At 39.2% G+C, this 19026-nt stretch overlaps 1 protein-coding gene across 5 annotated transcripts in view; it reads right to left on the bottom strand.

The window, feature by feature from the left end:
* Nucleotides 1-6538, bottom strand: part of LOC308697057 (T-cell differentiation antigen CD6-like) — a 29757-nt gene extending 23219 nt beyond the window's left edge. For all 5 annotated transcript variants that reach the window (XM_081376123.1, XM_081376125.1, XM_081376127.1 and 2 more), the window contains exons 1-2: nt 6424-6538; nt 3110-3157 (exon numbers count right to left, since the gene is read on the bottom strand). In XM_081376123.1, coding sequence (XP_081232249.1) covers nt 3110-3157; nt 6424-6475 — 100 coding nt within the window. In that variant the 5' untranslated portion in view covers nt 6476-6538. The remainder of the gene's footprint in view (nt 1-3109; nt 3158-6423) is intronic.
* Nucleotides 6539-19026: the final 12488 nt, after the last annotated feature.

Here is a 19026-nt window from a genome sequence, read left to right as displayed (position 1 = left end):
TACAAGAAAATGTACTTTTTACAATTTACTTTCTCAATGCATATTCCAGTTCTGTGAATTTAAATTATTCGTTTCAATTCAATTTACATTAATTTGAAATAATATGTGTTGCGAAGAGCACTGTACAAAGTGGCTTTCCAGAAAATGCATGTTTCTACATTACAATTTAGAGTGATTTGCTATCAGAGGTGACTGTGTCCAAGTAATGTATTTCAGAAATGTACATATACAAATCACGCAGTTAGTTAACAATGTATTAATTTAATGCAGAAACAATGAGCTCATTGAAGTCATTATTACAAAGTTGTGAACATAATGATTACGATATATAGAAATTACATAAATTCTAATTATAAAAAAAAATTGTCTCTGTAATCTTTAATAAAAATGTAATAACTTCATCAGTCTCTGCTCCTTTTCTAATGACGTCAAAACCGCAAAGGCTATAGATAATGTTAAAGCCAAATAGTTCTAGCAAGCTTTTATTTGTTCTTGCAATTGATTGTTATCCAATCAAATCCCAATGCACTGGAAATAATAATGATAATAATGATGATAAATAGATTTTTATTAATGCTATTATAATGCCCCCTGAGGTCGGCGCGATAGGCTCGTTTTTTTCCTTATCAGTGCAAAAAAGAATCAAAATACTAATATCAATTTTTATCTTATATGCTTGTGTTATACATACATCCTGTTAAGTGTGTATTATTTTTGTGTATACTCACAATAAAAACAAAGTGTTGTGCTTTTTGCCAAATAAAGAAAAATAAACATGATGCGAGTTCTGCTTTCTCTCTGTCAGTGTAGTCCATTCTGAAACGCGTCCGAAAATGAACCATAACTCAGTGAATACTCAGTCAAACAGGCATACAGACACACAGGCATGAAGCTTGAATTCTCTTCTTTTAAATGAAGTATTTTTTATAAAAAACAAATATTCTCTGTTTATGTAATCTGTATGAAAAGAGAGAGATGTCAGTCGTTCTCATCTCAGCTCATTATGTTTTAATCTGCCCCGCCCACGGAGAGCGCGCGCTATTCAAACGCAAATGAATGAGGCAATCCATGCAAACTGTGAACGCTCCCATATTAGCGCGAGAAAACACATCAAGTTTATTCAGATCATTGTACTTGTTTACACTGTCTTGCAGCGCTGTGAGGAATAATAATAATGGAAAATGTACCTCAGAAGTGCTGGTATTTTGAGGAGCAATGGATGGAATACTGTAGTAAGTTTTTTTTCATTCTCAAGTGAATCGCGTTTCTTGTGTGTGAATGAATGACCGGCAGAAATGTGCGCTGTTTACCACAGCTCGCAAAAAGACAGTTTAAATTTGAATCGTGTGTGAATGAATGATCCGCTTTTAGCAAACTGTATTGCTATACTGAGATGAGTAAAAATCGACTGAAATATGTTGAAATAAAATGTATTTGTATAAGCAACGTATTAAACTGCAAATTAACATTTATATTCCTTATAATAAAAACCAAAGACCTAGGTTACAGACATGAAAGACAACATTTCGTTGACTAGTTTTGGATAGATTATATATTTTTACTGTAAAATATCTGCCACCTCAAATAAGCTTTTGTTTGCCAATTTTTGCTAATATGTTAAATATAGTATGTTTTGTCAATGTAGGCTATATTCAAAGTAATGAATCCTTAACTTTGAAATATGTACAGTATGATAAAATGTATACTTTAGTTTTTACAAAGAAAGATTACACTTGAATTGTTGTTGTAATTGTAACCTTTTTAATAAAAAAATATATTTACAAGGTAGATGTAAACAAATTTTAAAAGGTAAATATAAGCCTTTTCTTTAAATAATTTTATTGTGTTTTATTATTGACAAATTTGGGGAGAGGATACATATTCCAAAACTGAAAATACAGTATGAGAATTAACTGCACAATTACTAGACATGTTTTCCTTGGATATTATACAATTTGCGAGCACAATTTGTGAGAAAAAAATAAAATAATTTGAGATGCTTCAAACTGTGAACCAATGCTCTTGCATTCTTTCTTGTGGCTCAGTCACACACCTGAATGAATGGCTCATTAAGTATGTGGGCCCCATTGTCTCCTCAGGTGTGAACCACTAAACATGATGGTGTTGGACCTTTGCGCATATTGCCTTTCCAAACAAAAAGTGTTTTACAAGATTTAAATCAATGTATTGTGTTATGTGAATGATTAGGCAGGGTGATTTTCACATCATTTTGAAGAAAAAAACACTAGGCAACAACATCCATTAGTCAAAAGTCTTATTGACACATATTTAGTATGTGTTTTGTGGCCTTATTTCAGAAACTTTAGTTTTTAGTTTTTTCAAAAACCATGCATAAACATTATTCTCTCAAAAATACAAACATGTACATGCATGTTGCTCACATATTATGGTAGCCCTGTTTGTGCTAAATAGAGTGTAATTACACCTTTGCCATTAATGTTTATAAGCAACTGAAAAAAGCACAAATGTCAGGGCATGTCAGAACATCTCAAGGACCCCAAAAACCCCTTAGACCCCAGAGGGTTAAATAAATTACATTTAAGGTAATCAATTAGTATATCAATAGAATGCGAGAGCTATGCAAGTTTGCTAAAACAATGCCTACAGTTGTTTTTCATGTTGTGAATGACCTGTTTCTGAAATACTGATGTTGTTACATAAGGGCACAAACCCAAATAAAACAACACAGCACAGTTCTGCCTTTTGAACTTGGGTAATACAACTGAACACACAACATACGTTTGGCGTTCGAATAACAATAGCATAGAGCACAACATGATCTGACATTTCACAGGCTGCCTGTTTGATGTGACACCTGTTTTAGTGCAACAAAGTGAAATACAGTGGAAGTGAGCAAATTTGCAGTGGTTGGATAACAAGAGCATCACCGCAACATCCTGTCACACTCTTCAAAAGGGTTAAGAATTATGTGAAATAATTCTTCATGATTCTCTAAGGCTTAATGTCAAAACATTCAGCAGTTCACATTGAGGCACAAAAAAGGAGTGATTTTAAAGTAAACTACTAAAGGAAGAATTACCCATTATTATCAAAATGACATACAATTTCAGGGAAGCAAATAACTCACATTTCATATTGACCTTTGGATGCTCAGTAGAGATGATATTGTCATATCCTGAAAAAAAGAGCAAGAAATTTTACATTCTTGAAAAAATTACATGTTTTTGTTCCACCGTGTGTTTTTGTTCCAACTCTCAGACCATTGCACAACACGACGTTTCTGCTCACGTTATTCTGTGGGTCCACAAAGATTTAGATGGCAACTGTATGATTAATTGCATAATGATAGCTACAGATGCAGTAGTACGTTCAGAATCTGCAAAATGATAATACTTTAAACAAAATATTATAAAGGGATTATAAAAATTGCTTATTGTTTTTTATTTAGTACTGCTCTGAATAAGCTATTTTACATAACAGATGTTTAGCTTAAAGACAAAATAATAGCTGAATTTATAAAAATGAGCCAGTTCAAAAGTTTACAAATGCTTGATTAAATGCAAATCTTTCCAGCAATCTTTCTTTTGAGAGCCATTTCACACTGAGGACAACTGAGGGATGACAAGAACAGGATGAGATGTATAACTGTTTCTTATTTTGTTTTATTTTGTCCACCTGTGATGGATTTTTAATAAATAAGATAGTAAATCTATCTTGTAAACTTGTAAACTAACCATGATTCTAACATCTAAACCTTACTTCCCTTTTAGGCCTAACACTAACATTTGAACACAATGTACCAAAATGTTCTCTGAATATTGTGTCCATGGAAAATTCTGAAGTGCTGACCAAGACAATATAAAAAATATACTGTCCAAAATTGTATCATGACATATTGAGTAATCAACTGAACTCTTAACCATTTTCTTTAGATTTTCTGATGATTCAAGATAATTTTGCTCATGCCAGTAACAGAGGGTGAAAGAGGGGGGCTTGCTTTTACAAATTTAACCAATCATATTGAAAGAAGGTGACATGAGATAAGTCACATTGATCTTATTGTTGTGTCTGTCTTTATCCTATAAAACCTGATGTAGTCTTCTTGGGTGCAATACTCTGAGAAATGATTGAGAACTTATATTTTATGTGAAACAGCTTATTTAAGGCATGTAGTACTAAAAAAACAATAGGTACATTTTATGATCCCTCTTGTTTTGTTATAATTATTAACATTTTGTAGATTCTGCTAGGTGTATCTAAATTTATGACCTCAACAATATATGCTATATTGAGAATATGTATAATAGCAGTTAGATGCAAATTTGTCATACAAACAACATTTAATGATATTCAACCATCCTTATATGCTTTATTAATGCAATAATCTTTTAGTCTTGACTTCAATATAATAGAAAGCATTACTGAATTGTTATTCAGTAGCTTATGATTTGGATTCTCTATCTTTCTCTGTATTGAAAGAAAATGGGTAACGCTTTATAATAACTGTACGCTATTAATCAGTTAAGCATAATTCATAATTTAAAGCATTAATAGACATTAATAAGCAGTTTATAAATACAGCTATAAATGCTTTGTTCTTAATTTATAAGCATATCTATAATGTGTTTAATAATTTAATAATTCATACTTTATTAATGATCATTTATCATTTCTAAATGAAGTAATGCATTATTTACAAACCAGTTATTTAGGAGTTGTCAGTGGTTCATAAGATCACTTAGAAGTTGCAAGTAAATGATTAATAAACTATTTAAATGTACATTCATACATCTTATTATTCAGACATAGTAAAAGTTACTTAGTGTGTTAATAAATGCTTAACATGCATTTCTACTGTAATGCATGATTAATTCAGGTAGTTAAAGCATTTAGTAGTGGTCACTTAACGATGTTTGTGAGCTCATCTAAAGTGAGGACTATTTATGCCTCGTAAAGCATTTACAAAGGAGATTTAAACGCTCAGTTATCTTCTAAACAGAAAAAGGAAACAAACACCACAGTGATACAGAACATAGAAATATTTAAGATGTATGAATGGACATTTAAATAGTTCATTAATCATTTACTTAAACTTTCTAAGTGATCTTATGAACCACTGACAACTCCTAAATAACAGGTTTGTAAATAAAGGAAAATAATAATGCTATGTTTAATGTTTGTAAATAATGCTAAATTGAACATTAATAAAGAATCAAAATTATTAAACACATTTTTAGCTGTATTTATAAACTGCTTATTAATGTCTAGCTTTATAAATGATGGATGAAATGTGTATTAATGTATAGATAATGATTAATTGTGTGCAGTTATTATAGAGTTACCAGAAATGTATATTATTATTATTATTATTATATTGCTTTATTTGCTTCAGTTTAAAAACTCAGCACTGTGCAAAAGTCTTAGGCATGTTAGCATTTTCACCAAAAAAATGTTTTGTTTTGTTTTGTTTTTTATATCTTTTGCTGTAGTGTATAGGAAATATCAGTTTACATTTCCAAACATTTCTCTTTGCCATTAATTGTAATAATCCAGTGAAAAAAAAACTAACATGCCTACTTTTGCACAGTATATGTCAGCAGCGGCAGATCTTAAAGTGACTGCAGTCACTAATTCTGCCTGTCAGAAAAGTTAATCAAAGAAAAAAGGGAACAGAGAAAAATCACACTTTGCTCTTGACTAAAGAACTTTTGTAGTTTTAATAAGGATTAATCTGTATTTAACTTATAATTTATGCAGTGCGGACTGTTTGACAACATTATTCAATTTCTGTATGTTTCCAACCTGTTAGACAGGTAGGAAAGGCAACTGTAAATATGACATTTATTATGGGTTTATGTGGGGATTGTTTTAAGTTCACTTTAAAAAAAAGTTATATTTATAGTTATATTTTCATTGAGACATCAGTAGCTGTTTTAGTATAAGTGATACTGGCCTTCATTCATAAAAAGATGCCATTAAACAAGTATTTAAAATATACTGTCTTTCTGTTGTCTCTACATTAATTTGGAGATTAACTGTAAAATTGTTACATTATAAAATATCGGAGAATCCTGAAAAAAAAAAAAAAAAACACTGTATTACAGATTCAACACTTCAATTAGCAGAACAATCATTTTCAGCTGTGATAAGTAAAGCTTGAAAAAAAACTTTTTTATTAGAAATATTATAATGATTTCTTAAAGATCATTATACTGATGAAATACCTGGAGTACTGGCAGATAATGGAGCTTTGCCATAACAAGAACAATTTTATTTTAAAATATAAACAAAATAGTTATTTAAAATTGTCAAAATCCTTAACACTACTGTTTTTTAATAAATAAATGAGGCCGTTGTAGACATAAGAATCTTCTTATAAAAACAAAATCTTACTGATCCCAGATAGATAGATGATAGATAGATAAATAAATAGATAGATACCTTGTATAAAAGCAACAGTTTGGACAATTGTCATGATCTTGAAAGCCTCCATTCTTCATGAGCTGAATGAGGGCTGTTTTTAGTACTGCTGTACTTCACTTTCTGAATCAAAGGGAGGAAGTGAGACTGCCTAGCCGTTTCTGTGTGTGTGTGTGTGTGTGTGTGTGTGTGTGTGTGTGTACTTGTCTACCTATCTAAGAGGGGACCTTGGTGTCGTGTCGTTACCAGTGTTGGGGAAGTTACTTTTAAAAAGTAGTGTTTGCTCATTACTCGTTACTTTTTAAAAAAGTAATCTGTTACTTTACTTAGTTACCCCATTTGGAAAGTAACTTTTTACGTTACTCGTTACTATTACGTTACTTTTATGTTGCTTGACTTTGGGCAGAACCCAATATTTGTTCCTAAATATGTAGACATAAAGTTATACAATGGAGGACATAACAGGTAATTATTTTGTGCTCTTTATTATAAAAAAATAGTATCAATAGTATAAAAAAAAGTCCTTCTCATTGGTGCTGCTGTATGCGGCAACTTTTATTCTCAGCCGGCTCTGCATCATGGGGTAGAGTGCGACACTCCGCGATGAGCAGCGCGCCCGCACCACTTCTCTCCGCTCCGCTCCCCCTATCCACCGAACTTTAAATTTCGGCAACAGCCAATAAAGCGCTCCTGCTCTCTAACACCGGTGCGAATCGCGTCTTGATAGCATAGGACAAAATGATATAGAAGACATAAGCTTAGTTTTCAGACATATTACTCACTCTAAGGGAGTAGGAGAAAAAAAAGAGATTGAGAAAAAAATAAATATTTTGTTTAAAAGTACACATATTCAAGCTTTCTATATATTTCTCAGGTCTGTGAGACAAGTATAGCTTATCTAAGTTTCGGTTCATTTACAGTATGGAGACGAGCTTCAGTTCACGCGCTGGTGCCGTCATGATTATTTTCCATGCCATATTTACTTATTTATTAAATTCAGGCAATTAATTGGTTGGTAAAACATTGATTAAAATTAAGATACAATTAATACACAACGAAATTCGTTTTAAAGAAAGTCTTTCTACAAAAACAAACTTAATAAAGTGGTCTAAATCATGTCTGCCCACTCCATTTATCTCCCGATATATTGCACAAAATTATGATCTTACTCATGCTTTTCACTTTTCATATAATCAACATAGATTAAATTATTTATTTATTTATTTTATTTAAACATAAATATGAAACTAAATCGTTCTCTTCAGATCTCAACCGTTCTCTTCTCTCAAGCGCGCAGCTGAGGCAGTGTTGCTGTCAAATATATCCATGGGAAAAGTAACGTTGCGCCGAATTGAAAAAGGAACTACATTTCGTTACCAAATTTTTAGTAGTAACGCGTTACACTACTTTTCGTTACACACTCACCAACAGGGTACCGCCGAGCCAAGTGGGAACATTTTTCAAGTCCCCTGTTGGTCATGCATTAAAACATGTTAAAATCAAGTAAAAAACGCTCTGATTAATTTTTTACATTTTTGACCAAGTGTGTGTTTAAGTCCATACTCCTGTAGGCTGGAGCAGGAACTGCAATGCCCCATTAACACTCGCCGTTCACACTTCTGAGGCTCTGAGGCCCCGTCCACACTACTGCATTTTAGTTTAGAAACGGAGAATTAAAACGAATACAATCTCCGTCCACACCAGCGTTTTAGCTGCGTATTAGAATTGATCTCTGTCCACATTAAAACGACTGAAAACGCGGATCACGTGACCATTCACCAACACTGGGCATGCGCGTGCTGGTGTAAACACAACTTCATTGATAAAATTATCCCACCATGCGCTGGTTCTTCCCGGGTTAACCCAAAACCGACGCTCCATGTACGGTCGATACCGCTGCTGCACACGGGAATTGTCACAGATCGCTCGAATAATAGCTTGCCTCCGGCGCATGTAGGCAGTTTTTTAAGAATTTACTTGCACAACAGCTGCTAGCAAAGATATATGACATGACTGATGACACCCAATCACAGAGCCGAGCGTGAGCCTCTACTACGTCATCGTTTCTAAAGTCCTCCGTTTTGACCCGTCCACACTAAAACGCCCTCCGGAGATTCAAAACAAAAAACGGGTCGGCAGCTTTTCTAAACTTCTCCGTTTTGGGTCTCCGGTTTTGCCGTTTTATGGACGGGAGGTGCAAACGTAGCAAAAGGTCTCCGTTTTTAAACGAAAACGCAGTAGTGTGGACGGGGCCTGAGACTGTAGAGCTGCTGTTTGTTTCCTTACTTAAGGAACTTTAAAGTCTTTTCAAAAATCCCCACACATGCATATGTATATTGTTTCATAATATAAATTCAAGTTTATTTTTTTAAATTCAAATTTTTTTTTTTAAACATGCCAAGAGGGGATCTGCAACTCTGACCGATGTCTAACTATAGCCTGCAATGGAATAGTGTGTGTGTGAACAGTGAAGTGAACTGGCAGTGAAGTCTTGTCTTCATTATGTATCTCAACTATATATTCACACAGGCATCACAATATTTGTCTCAATATTTGATATATATTTAATATATTGCTCAATTTAAATGCAACTAAACATGTCACTCTTTACCATCAAACAAGGGACATTTATTTGAAGATGAAATTTAAAACTTGAAGTTGAATTGCAAAATTATTTAAATTAAATAATGTGAAATGAATGTCTTTTAATATTAACACTTTAGTTGTTGAACCAACTGAAGATTTTCAATGCAAAAATCAAAAATGTGCGTGTGAGAACCATACTCTCTGACAAAAAGAAGTTTCATTTTCACTTTATTCTGATGATCCCTTTAACACATTCTGTTGTCTATAAGTAACATTCCACCCACGTCTACTAACTCTCATTAGAGTATTAGTAGAGTATTATTAGACTGGTAGGGTTAGAATAAGTTGACATGTAGTTACAAAGTTACTAATAGTCAGTAGAGTATCTGTTGGAGGACCATCACAATAAAGAGTTTGCAGATATTAGAACTATTGATACTCTAAAGAGTTATTTGACATGTAGTTGCAAAGTTACTTACAATCAACAGAATGTTCTAAAGGGACCATCAAAATAAAGTGTTAGCCTGCCGAAGTTTATTAAAGTGTGCTGATAGCATGCTATTTTAAACTAAAAATAAGAATGAATGTCCTCGAGGTAGCATGAAAAACTGTCCTAATCGTCCTTACAAATTTTTCTATAACATTTGTTAATAACTTAATAGCTTTTTTTTTTCTTTTCTTTTTTTTACTAACTTAGAGTAACTCCTTTCCATTTCCTGTTCACTGCCTTCACTTACATTCTCATCAAGCCCACATGGCAACACAAGCACTCTCTAACATTGGCCAGTTCATTCTTAAGCTCTGCACATCCAGGAAATGTAAGTGTAAAAGAAAGCCTTATGTAAAAGAAAGCCTTATGTAAGAAACATGAACAAAAATATTGGTTTAATTTAACTGTATGATAAATGTATATTACCTTTCTTTCTAGAATACAATCCCAAAAAAGGGTTCTGCAGTGGCTCAAATTGAAATCCTGACTAGTAACTGATTGTAGATATCTTTCAATTCTTCATCTTTGTTTCTTTCTCTAGGTGTGTGAAGCGAAAATCTATGAATACTGAAATAAAATGTCAACAAAAGAAAACCTATGAGGTCTCCCCCTGAAGTTTACTGCCAAAATAAAAGCTTATTTATAATTTATATTTATAATTATAATTATGTTGGTCACAAGGGTCCAATTCTCACTATTAGCTAACTATTAACTATAACTTTTGCCTCAATAAAAGCAGAATTACTGCTTATTAATAGTTAGTAAGGTGGTAGTTAAGTTTAGGTAGTGGGTAGGATTAAGGGATGTAGAATATGGTTATGCAGAATAAGCCATTCATATGTGCTTTTTAAGTACTAATAGACTGCCAATATCCAAGTAATATGCATGCTAATAAGCAACTAGTTAATAGTGAGAATTGGACCCGAAACTTAAATGTTACCCTAATTTTATAGTATAACAACACAATACTATTATTGCAATTGTAATATATTTCTTGATTGATTTGTTCAATTTAATAAAATAATACAATTAAAAATATTTATTTTATATTGTGACCTGAGAAAACTTCTGCAGTTTTTCACAATATGTTCCAGCAAAATTTGCTGCAGTGAAGTGTCACGGTTTTCAGATGCATTGTTTCCTTCTTGTCTCGTGCCTTTGTTATTTGTGTGTGTGTCTGTGTCGCGTGGGTTGGGCGTGGCCCAAACAATCATTCATTCATTCATTCAATCTCTAATCAGCTCGGCGCCAGCTGCAACTCATCTCCATAGCCTATTTATACTCACCGGTTTCTTTTCTCCACTGTCAGATCGTTGTCGATGTCTAGATGTCTGGTGTTCCTCGTCTGTGATCGTGTGGTGTTGTTCGAGTTTCCTGTTACCTGTTCCAGTTCGTGTTCACGTCGGATTCATCATCTTCATCATCACATCACCCTGCACCAGCTCTTCTCTCTGTGTTTGGCCATCGAGGTCCCTGCGCTGCCCACCCACCAGTGTTGTTTGTTACCTCTGTTAAACCTTGTCTCTAATAAAGAGTTGACTGCACCTGCTTTTGCTTCCTCGTTAATCCAGCATGACAGAACGATCTGACCACAGCATGGAAGCAGCGGGCGGAGCTCAGATCGCCATGGAGGCATTCATCAATCGCAGTATTCAACGCATGGATGCCCAGGAGGACGGGCTGAACAACACTGGTCGCGCGGTTCAAGCTCTGGTGGCGCAGGTGTCCGAGCTCACCCAGCAGATCCAACAGCTGCGTGTTCCCACTGCGCCGCCCACACCGGCCGCTCCCCCTATACCATCTGATTCTCTCTCCCAGTCGGAACCTCGTCTGCCTGCACCCGAGAGGTATGCCGGAGAACCCAGTTTCTGTCGAGCGTTCCTGAATGCATGTTCTTTGCACTTTGCTTTACAGCCTAGAACCTTCAACAATGAGCGAGCCAAAGTCGCCTTTGTGCTGTCACTACTGACTGGGAGAGCGGCACTTTGGGGGACGGCGGTGTGGGAGAACCAAGACCCTTGCTGCGCGTCGTTCCAGGCACTCTCCGCCGCCATGAAGCAAGTGTTCGACCGGGCGGTCACGGGAAGAGGCGGCAAGAGTACTCGCCGAGCTTCGTCAGGGTGATCGCTCGGTATCGGATTATTCGATCGAATTCCGGACCCTCGCGGCAGAGTGCCGATGGAACGACGAGGCGCAGTGGGACATGTTCCTGCATGGGCTGGCTGACCGCGTCCAGAAGGAGATCTACGCCCTGGACCTGCCCACTACGTTGAACGGACTTATTGACTTAGCACTACGAGTGGATGCTAGACTGTCGAGAGTCGAGCGACATGCCCTTTCCGGTCGTTCGTTTGGAGCTACAGAGAGTCTGCGGTCCAGCGGCATGGACGCGGTCAGCCCTACCCACGATCCCGAGCCCATGCAGGTAGGGCGAGCTCGGCTTTCCCGGGAGGAGAAGGAAAGGCGGAGGTCCCGTGGCCTTTGCCTTTACTGCGGCGGAGCGGGACATTTTTCCATCACGTGTCCGGTAAAAGGCCACGCCCGATAGTAACAGTGAGGCTACTATCGGGTGGGATCTCCGCCGAGAAGACCTCATCGACATCTACTCTCCTCCCGGTAAGACTAAGATGGTCAACACTTCAACACGACTGTCATGCACTATTGGACTCCGGGGCGGAAGGTAATTTTATGGACTACACTCTTGCACATAACCTCCAGATCCCCCTTCAGTCACTTCCTCAAGACATTTCTGTTCACGCTCTAAATGGTCAAGAACTTCCTATGATTTCACTCTCCACTGGTCCCATCACCCTCATCACGTCTGGTAACCACTCAGAGACTCTGTCATTTTACATCATGGATTCACCTCTTGCACCCATAGTACTCGGACATCCCTGGTTAACAAGACATAATCCCAAGGTGGACTGGCTCCGTAAATCCATCACGGAGTGGAGCACTGAGTGTCATGAGTCCTGTCTTTTGTCTGCCTGTTCGTCTGTTCCTATGTCTGTGTTACAGGAGGAAGCAGTGGATTTGTCTAACGTGCCCGCGGAGTACCACGACCTGAGGGAAGTGTTCAGTAAGTCTCGAGCTGCTTCTCTACCTCCGCATCGTCCCTACGACTGTGCCATAGATTTATTACCAGGTAAATCTCCGCCTAAGGGCAAGTTATATTCACTTTCTGCTCCAGAAAGGGAGGCCATGGAGAAATATATTTCTGATTCTCTAGCAACGAGGTTCATTCGCCCTTCCTCTTCTCCGGCGGGGGCGGGGTTCTTTTTCGTGGGGAAGAAGGATGGATCTCTGCGACCTTGTATTGACTACCGGGGGCTGAACAACATCACGGTAAAGAATACTTATCCTTTGCCGTTGATGTCTTCAGCTTTCGAGAGGTTGCAGGGAGCGTCACTTTTCACGAAATTGGATTTACGTAATGCTTATCATTTGGTCCGCATCAGGGAGGGGGATGAATGGAAGACTGCTTTTAACACCCCCAGGGGTCACTTTGAATACCTGGTCATGCCCTTCGGGTTGTCCAACTCCCCAGCAGTCTTCCAGGCTCTCGTCAATGACGTGCTGCGAGATATGGTCGATCAGTTCATATATGTTTACCTGGATGACATATTGATTTTTTCTTCTTCTCTCCAGGAACATGTGCAGCACGTCCGACGAGTGCTTCAGAGGTTGCTAGAGAATGGGCTTTTTGTCAAGGCGGAGAAATGCGAGTTCCACGCACAGTCGGTTCCATTTCTTGGGTACATCATTTCGTCTGAGGGAGTACGTATGGACCCTGATAAGGTTAAGGCTGTGGTGGAGTGGCCAATCCCAGATTCTCGCAAGGCCCTGCAGAGGTTTCTGGGATTCGCCAACTTTTACCGACGTTTCATTCGTAATTTCAGCCAACTAGCCGCACCTCTGACTGCCTTGACCTCCCCCAGAACTACGTTCAGGTGGTCAGACGCGGCTGAAGCCGCGTTTGCCAAACTGAAGAGCCGCTTCGTTTCGGCTCCCATTCTGATAGCCCCTGATTCTTCACGTCAGTTCGTGGTGGAGGTCGATGCGTCAGAGGTGGGGGTAGGTGCGGTGTTGTCCCAACGTTCTTCCACAGACGAAAAGATGCATCCCTGCGCGTTTTTATCTCATCGTTTGTCCTCTGCCGAACGTAACTATGACATTGGTAATAGGGAGTTGTTGGCAGTCAAGTTGGCGTTGGAGGAATGGCGTCACTGGTTAGAAGGGTCGGGGGTACCTTTTATCGTCTGGACCGATCACAAGAATTTGGAATACATTCGATCTGCTAAAAGACTGAACTCCAGGCAGGCTCGGTGGGCACTTTTTTTCGGTCGTTTTTATTTTACTCTATCGTACCGCCCGGGTTCTAAAAACATCAAACCCGATTCCTTATCTCGCATTTTTGATTGCTCCGAACGCCTGGTTACTCCCGAGTGCATTTTACCCGAGACCCTATTTGTCTCCACACTCACATGGGAGGTCGAGTCGAAGGTCAAGAAGGCCTTAGAAGGGGTAACGCCCCCGGTCGGTTGCCCACCGAACCGTTTGTTTGTGCCGGAGGGATTTCGGTCAGACGTTATTCAGTGGGGACATTGTACCAACATAGCCTGTCATCCAGGAGTGACTCGTACTAGTTTTCTGGTTAAACAACGATTCTGGTGGCCTCTCATGGCCCGGGACATTCACAGTTTTGTTTTGGCTTGCTCGGTTTGTGCCATTGGTAAGTCTTCCAATCGACCCCCAGATGGGTTACTTCAACCGCTGCCTGTCCCTTCGAGACCCTGGTCCCACATCGCGCTAGATTTTGTTACCGCCCTCCCACCCTCCCAGGGCAACACGGTAGTTTTGACCGTGGTGGACCGGTTCTCGAAGGCGACTCACTTTATTCCCTTGCCCAAATTACCCTCAGCCAAGGAGACAGCGGTGGCTGTCGTGGATCACGTCTTTCGTTTACATGGCCTTCCGATTGACATGGTTTCCGACAGGGGACCCCAATTTGTGTCCAAATTTTGGAGAGAGTTTTGTAAACTACTGGGCGCGACTGTTAGTCTGTCCTCAGGGTTTCATCCCCAGAGCAATGGTCAAACCGAGAGAGCCAACCAGGATCTGGAGAGAATGTTGCGGTGTTTGGTATCCAAGAATCCTTCTTCCTGGAGTCAACAACTGTCTATGGTGGAGTACGCCCACAATACATTACCAGTGTCATCCACGGGTCTTTCTCCGTTTGAGTGTAGTGTAGGTTACCAGCCACCTATTTTTCCCAGTCTGGAGTCCGAAGTCGCGGTTCCCTCTGCACACGCCTTTGTCCAGAGGTGTCACCGCACCTGGACTAGAGCCCGTGAGACTCTACTCCAGGTGAGGTCGCGCACCAAGGCTAAAGCCGATCGCCACCGGTCGAAGCCTCCCGTATACGTCGTTGGTCAAAAGGTGTGGCTTTCTACTAAGAATATTCCTCTCCGCTCCGTATCGAATAAGCTCGCACCCAAATTTATTGGCCCGTTTTCTGTCACCAAGATCATTAGTCCGGTGGCAGTCCGCCTCAACCTTCCTCCCGCGTACAGGAGAATTCACCCCGCCTTCCATGTATCCAAGATTAAGCCTGTGTTTCGATCAGCGATTAACCCGCCAGTTCCGGTTCCTCCCCCGCCGCGTCTCGTAGATGGGGAACCTACTTATTCGGTAAATCGTATTCTGGACTCTAGGCGGAGGGGACGCGGAGTCCAGTACTTGGTGGACTGGGAAGGTTACGGTGCGGAGGAGAGAAGTTGGGTTCCTACAAGAGACATTCTGGATCACTCCCTTATCGATGATTACAATCGACAGGTAAGGGAGTCTGGGGACGCCAGGAGGCGTTCCTAGGAGGGAGGGTACTGTCACGGTTTTCAGATGCATTGTTTCCTTCTTGTCTCGTGCCTTTGTTATTTGTGTGTGTGTCTGTGTCGCGTGGGTTGGGCTTGGCCCAAACAATCATTCATTCATTCATTCAATCTCTAATCAGCTCGGCGCCAGCTGCAACTCATCTCCATAGCCTATTTATACTCACCGGTTTCTTTTCTCCACTGTCAGATCGTTGTCGATGTCTAGATGTCTGGTGTTCCTCGTCTGTGATCGTGTGGTGTTGTACGAGTTTCCTGTTACCTGTTCCAGTTCGTGTTCACGTCGGATTCATCATCTTCATCATCACATCACCCTGCACCAGCTCTTCTCTCTGTGTTTGGCCATCGAGGTCCCTGCGCTGCCCACCCACCAGTGTTGTTTGTTACCTCTGTTAAACCTTGTCTCTAATAAAGAGTTGACTGCACCTGCTTTTGCTTCCTCGTTAATCCAGCATGACATGAAGTTAATCTTTGTGTTCTCTGTCTTTTAATATAAGGACACAATAATCATTGAAAAATCAATAAATCAACTTAATCAATAAAAATGTCAAAAGATGGATTAATAGCTAAAGAACTGAAAATAATGTAATGAAAATGCTATATAGTTTAGTGATTATACAAAAAAAAAAATGTATCTACAACACCAAATCAGAAAAAGTTGGGACACTGTACAAATTGTGAATAAAAACAGAATGCAATGATGTGGAAGTTTCAAATTTCAATATTTTATTCAAAATACAACATAGATGACATATCAAATGTTTAAACTGAGAAAATGTATAATTTTAAGGGAAAAATAAGTTGATTTTAAATTTCATGGCATCAGCACATCTCAAAAAAGTTGGGACAATGCCATGTTTCCCACTGTGTGGCATCCCCTCTTCTTTTTATAACAGTCTGCAAACATCTGGGGACTGAGGAGACAAGTTGCTCAAGTTTAGGAATAGGAATGTTGTCCCATTCTTGTCTAATACAGGCTTCTAGTTGCTCAACTGTCTTAGGTCTTCTTTGCTGCATCTTCCTCTTTATGATGCACGAAATGTTTTCTATGGGTGAAAGATCTGGACTGCAGACTGGCCATTTCAGTACCCGGATCCTTCTACGCACCCATGATATTGTAATTGATGCAAGGTCTTCCCTAAGAGACGAAGTCTGGATGGGAGCATATGTTGTTCTAGAACTTGGATATACCTTTCAGCATTGACGGTGCCTTTCCAGATGTGTAAGCTACCCATGCCACACACACTCATGCAACCCCATACCATCAGAGATGCAGGCTTCTGAACTGAGCGCTGATAACAACTTGGGTTGTCCTTGTCCTCTTTAGTCCGGATGACATGGCATCCCAGTTTTCCAAAAAGAACTTCAAATTTTGATTCGTCTGACCACAGAACAGTTTTCCACTTTGCCACAGTCCATTTTTAATAAGCCTTGGCCCAGAGAAAACGCCTGCACTTCTGGATCCTGTTTAGATATGGCTTATTTTTTGACCTATAGAGTTTTAGCTGGCAACGGCGAATGGCACGGTGGATTGTGTTCACCGACAATGTTTTCTGGAAGTATTCCTGAGCCCATGTTGTGATTTCCATTACAGTAGCATTCCTGTATGTGATGCAGTGCCGTCTAAGTGCCTGAAGATCACGGGCATCCAGTATGGTTTTCCGGCCTTGACCCTTACGCGCAGAGATTGTTCCAGATTCTCTGAATCTTTGGATGATATTATGCACTGTAGATGATGATAACTTCAAACTCTGTGGAATTTTTCTCTGAGAAACTCCTTTCTGATATTGCTCCACTATTTTTCGCCGCAGCATTGGGAGAATTGGTGATCCTCTGCCCATCTTGACTTCTGAGAGACACTGCCACTCTGAGAGGCTCTTTTTATACCCAATCATGTTGCCAATTGACCTAATAAGTTGCAAATTGGTCCTCCAGCTGTTCCTTATATCAGAGGTGTCAAGTAACGAAGTACAAATACTTCGTTACATTACTTAAGTAGAAATTTTGGGTATCTATACTTTACTGGAGTAATTATTTTTCAGATGACTTTTTACTTCTACTCCTTACATTTTTTACGCAATTATCTGTACTTTCTACTCCTTACATTTTAAAAATAGCCTCGTTACTCCTAGTTCATTTCGGCTTGTTTTCATCCGTATAGAGACAGAGCGCAACGCGTCATAATCTGAAGACCACGCCCACCCAGGGGGAAAACAAACCAACCGTCTCCATTGACTTTGCATTGCGAGAGGCTGCCTCCTTGTCATTTCTTGCTTCTAACAAAAGACAGAAAAATGCCTAAAAGCTGATGTGTGACAAGGTGTACAGCAAACAAGCTAACGAACCCAGAAATAAGTTTTCATAATCTGTCGACCCCAAAAAACGAGCGTTTGAGGACATAAAAGTGGATACAGGCTGGAACAAATGGGTAAATTGTGGGATCCTGACACTCAGTATGCACTAAAAATACACTACGTGTGCAGTAAGTTAAACATTTGGTCACTGGTGAGTCAAATATCCAAATGTCTGTTTTATATATTATATTTCTGTAAGATAAACTATCCTGTGTTGCCGATTACGGTCTCCTCCAGCGGGCATACGTTAGTTCTCAGAGTAATGAGACACGTGACGCTCTGTCTCAACTGCCTGTATCCACTTTTATGTCCTAAACACTCGTTTTTTGGGGTCGACAGCTTATGAAAACTTATTTCTGGGTTCCTTAGCTTGTTTGCTGTACACCTTGTCACACAGCAGCTTTTAGGCATTTTTCTGTCTCTTGTTAGAAGCAAGAAATGACAAGGAGGCAGCCTCTCGCAATGCAAAGTCAATGGGGACGGTTGGTTTGTTTTCCCCCTGGGTGTGGGCGTGGCCTAAATGCGCTCTGTCTCTATACCACAGTCCAGAGCCATAGAGAGAGAGAGTTGCGACAACGGAAGTTCAAAATGCTTCGTTGTCACGTGATTCGCGTAGACCTCAGATAGTTCCAGGAAGTGCTTCGGAATCAACTAGCATGCTTTAAAACACAAGTTTATTTGATTCAGATGTACTGATAATATACAATCTTATTCTTTAAACGTCTTACCTTTTAAAAGTGCATCACAAACGGTCTGTTCTACCGCTCTGTTGTTACTTCCGGGAACTATTGAGAGGCTCTACGAGCCGCCATTGCTGTAAAAAAAGCGTTCCATTGTTGTCAATGGAGTTGTCGCAACTCTCTCTCTATATGGCTCTGCCACAGTCTATGCTCTATACATACAACCGGCGTAGCGTCATAGAACGTCTCTGAAAAGGTTCACGCGCACTTTTAGGGGAAAACAATCCGGCTAGCGCCATACACAGTAACGGATTGAGGACGTGTACTAACCCTTACAAACATGTCATTTGTATTTAAACATTTTTTTTCACACAGTAGGCTACCCCTATTATGTATTTGTATTTAATTATTTTTTTCCACACAGTATTTTGTATTTTTTTATTTTATTTTAAATACATTTCCATGTATTTATGCCCATCTCTGCCTGCCATCATCATCAATATCTTGCTGTTATGGAAATATCATGAATTACGGATGATGCTATCGAAAGCTAAATCAGGCTAGTTGTATGGCTGGACAGAAAAGTGCACTCAGTAGCTACTCTAAATATAAAGACACACTATTAT

This window comes from Scardinius erythrophthalmus, assembly GCF_964197995.2.
Source record: "Scardinius erythrophthalmus genome assembly, chromosome: 10".
In the NCBI taxonomy this organism is placed as follows: Eukaryota; Metazoa; Chordata; class Actinopteri; order Cypriniformes; family Leuciscidae; genus Scardinius; species Scardinius erythrophthalmus.
The sequence above is the reverse complement of the archived record's forward strand: the minus strand, read 5'-3'. Positions and strand labels throughout refer to the sequence as shown.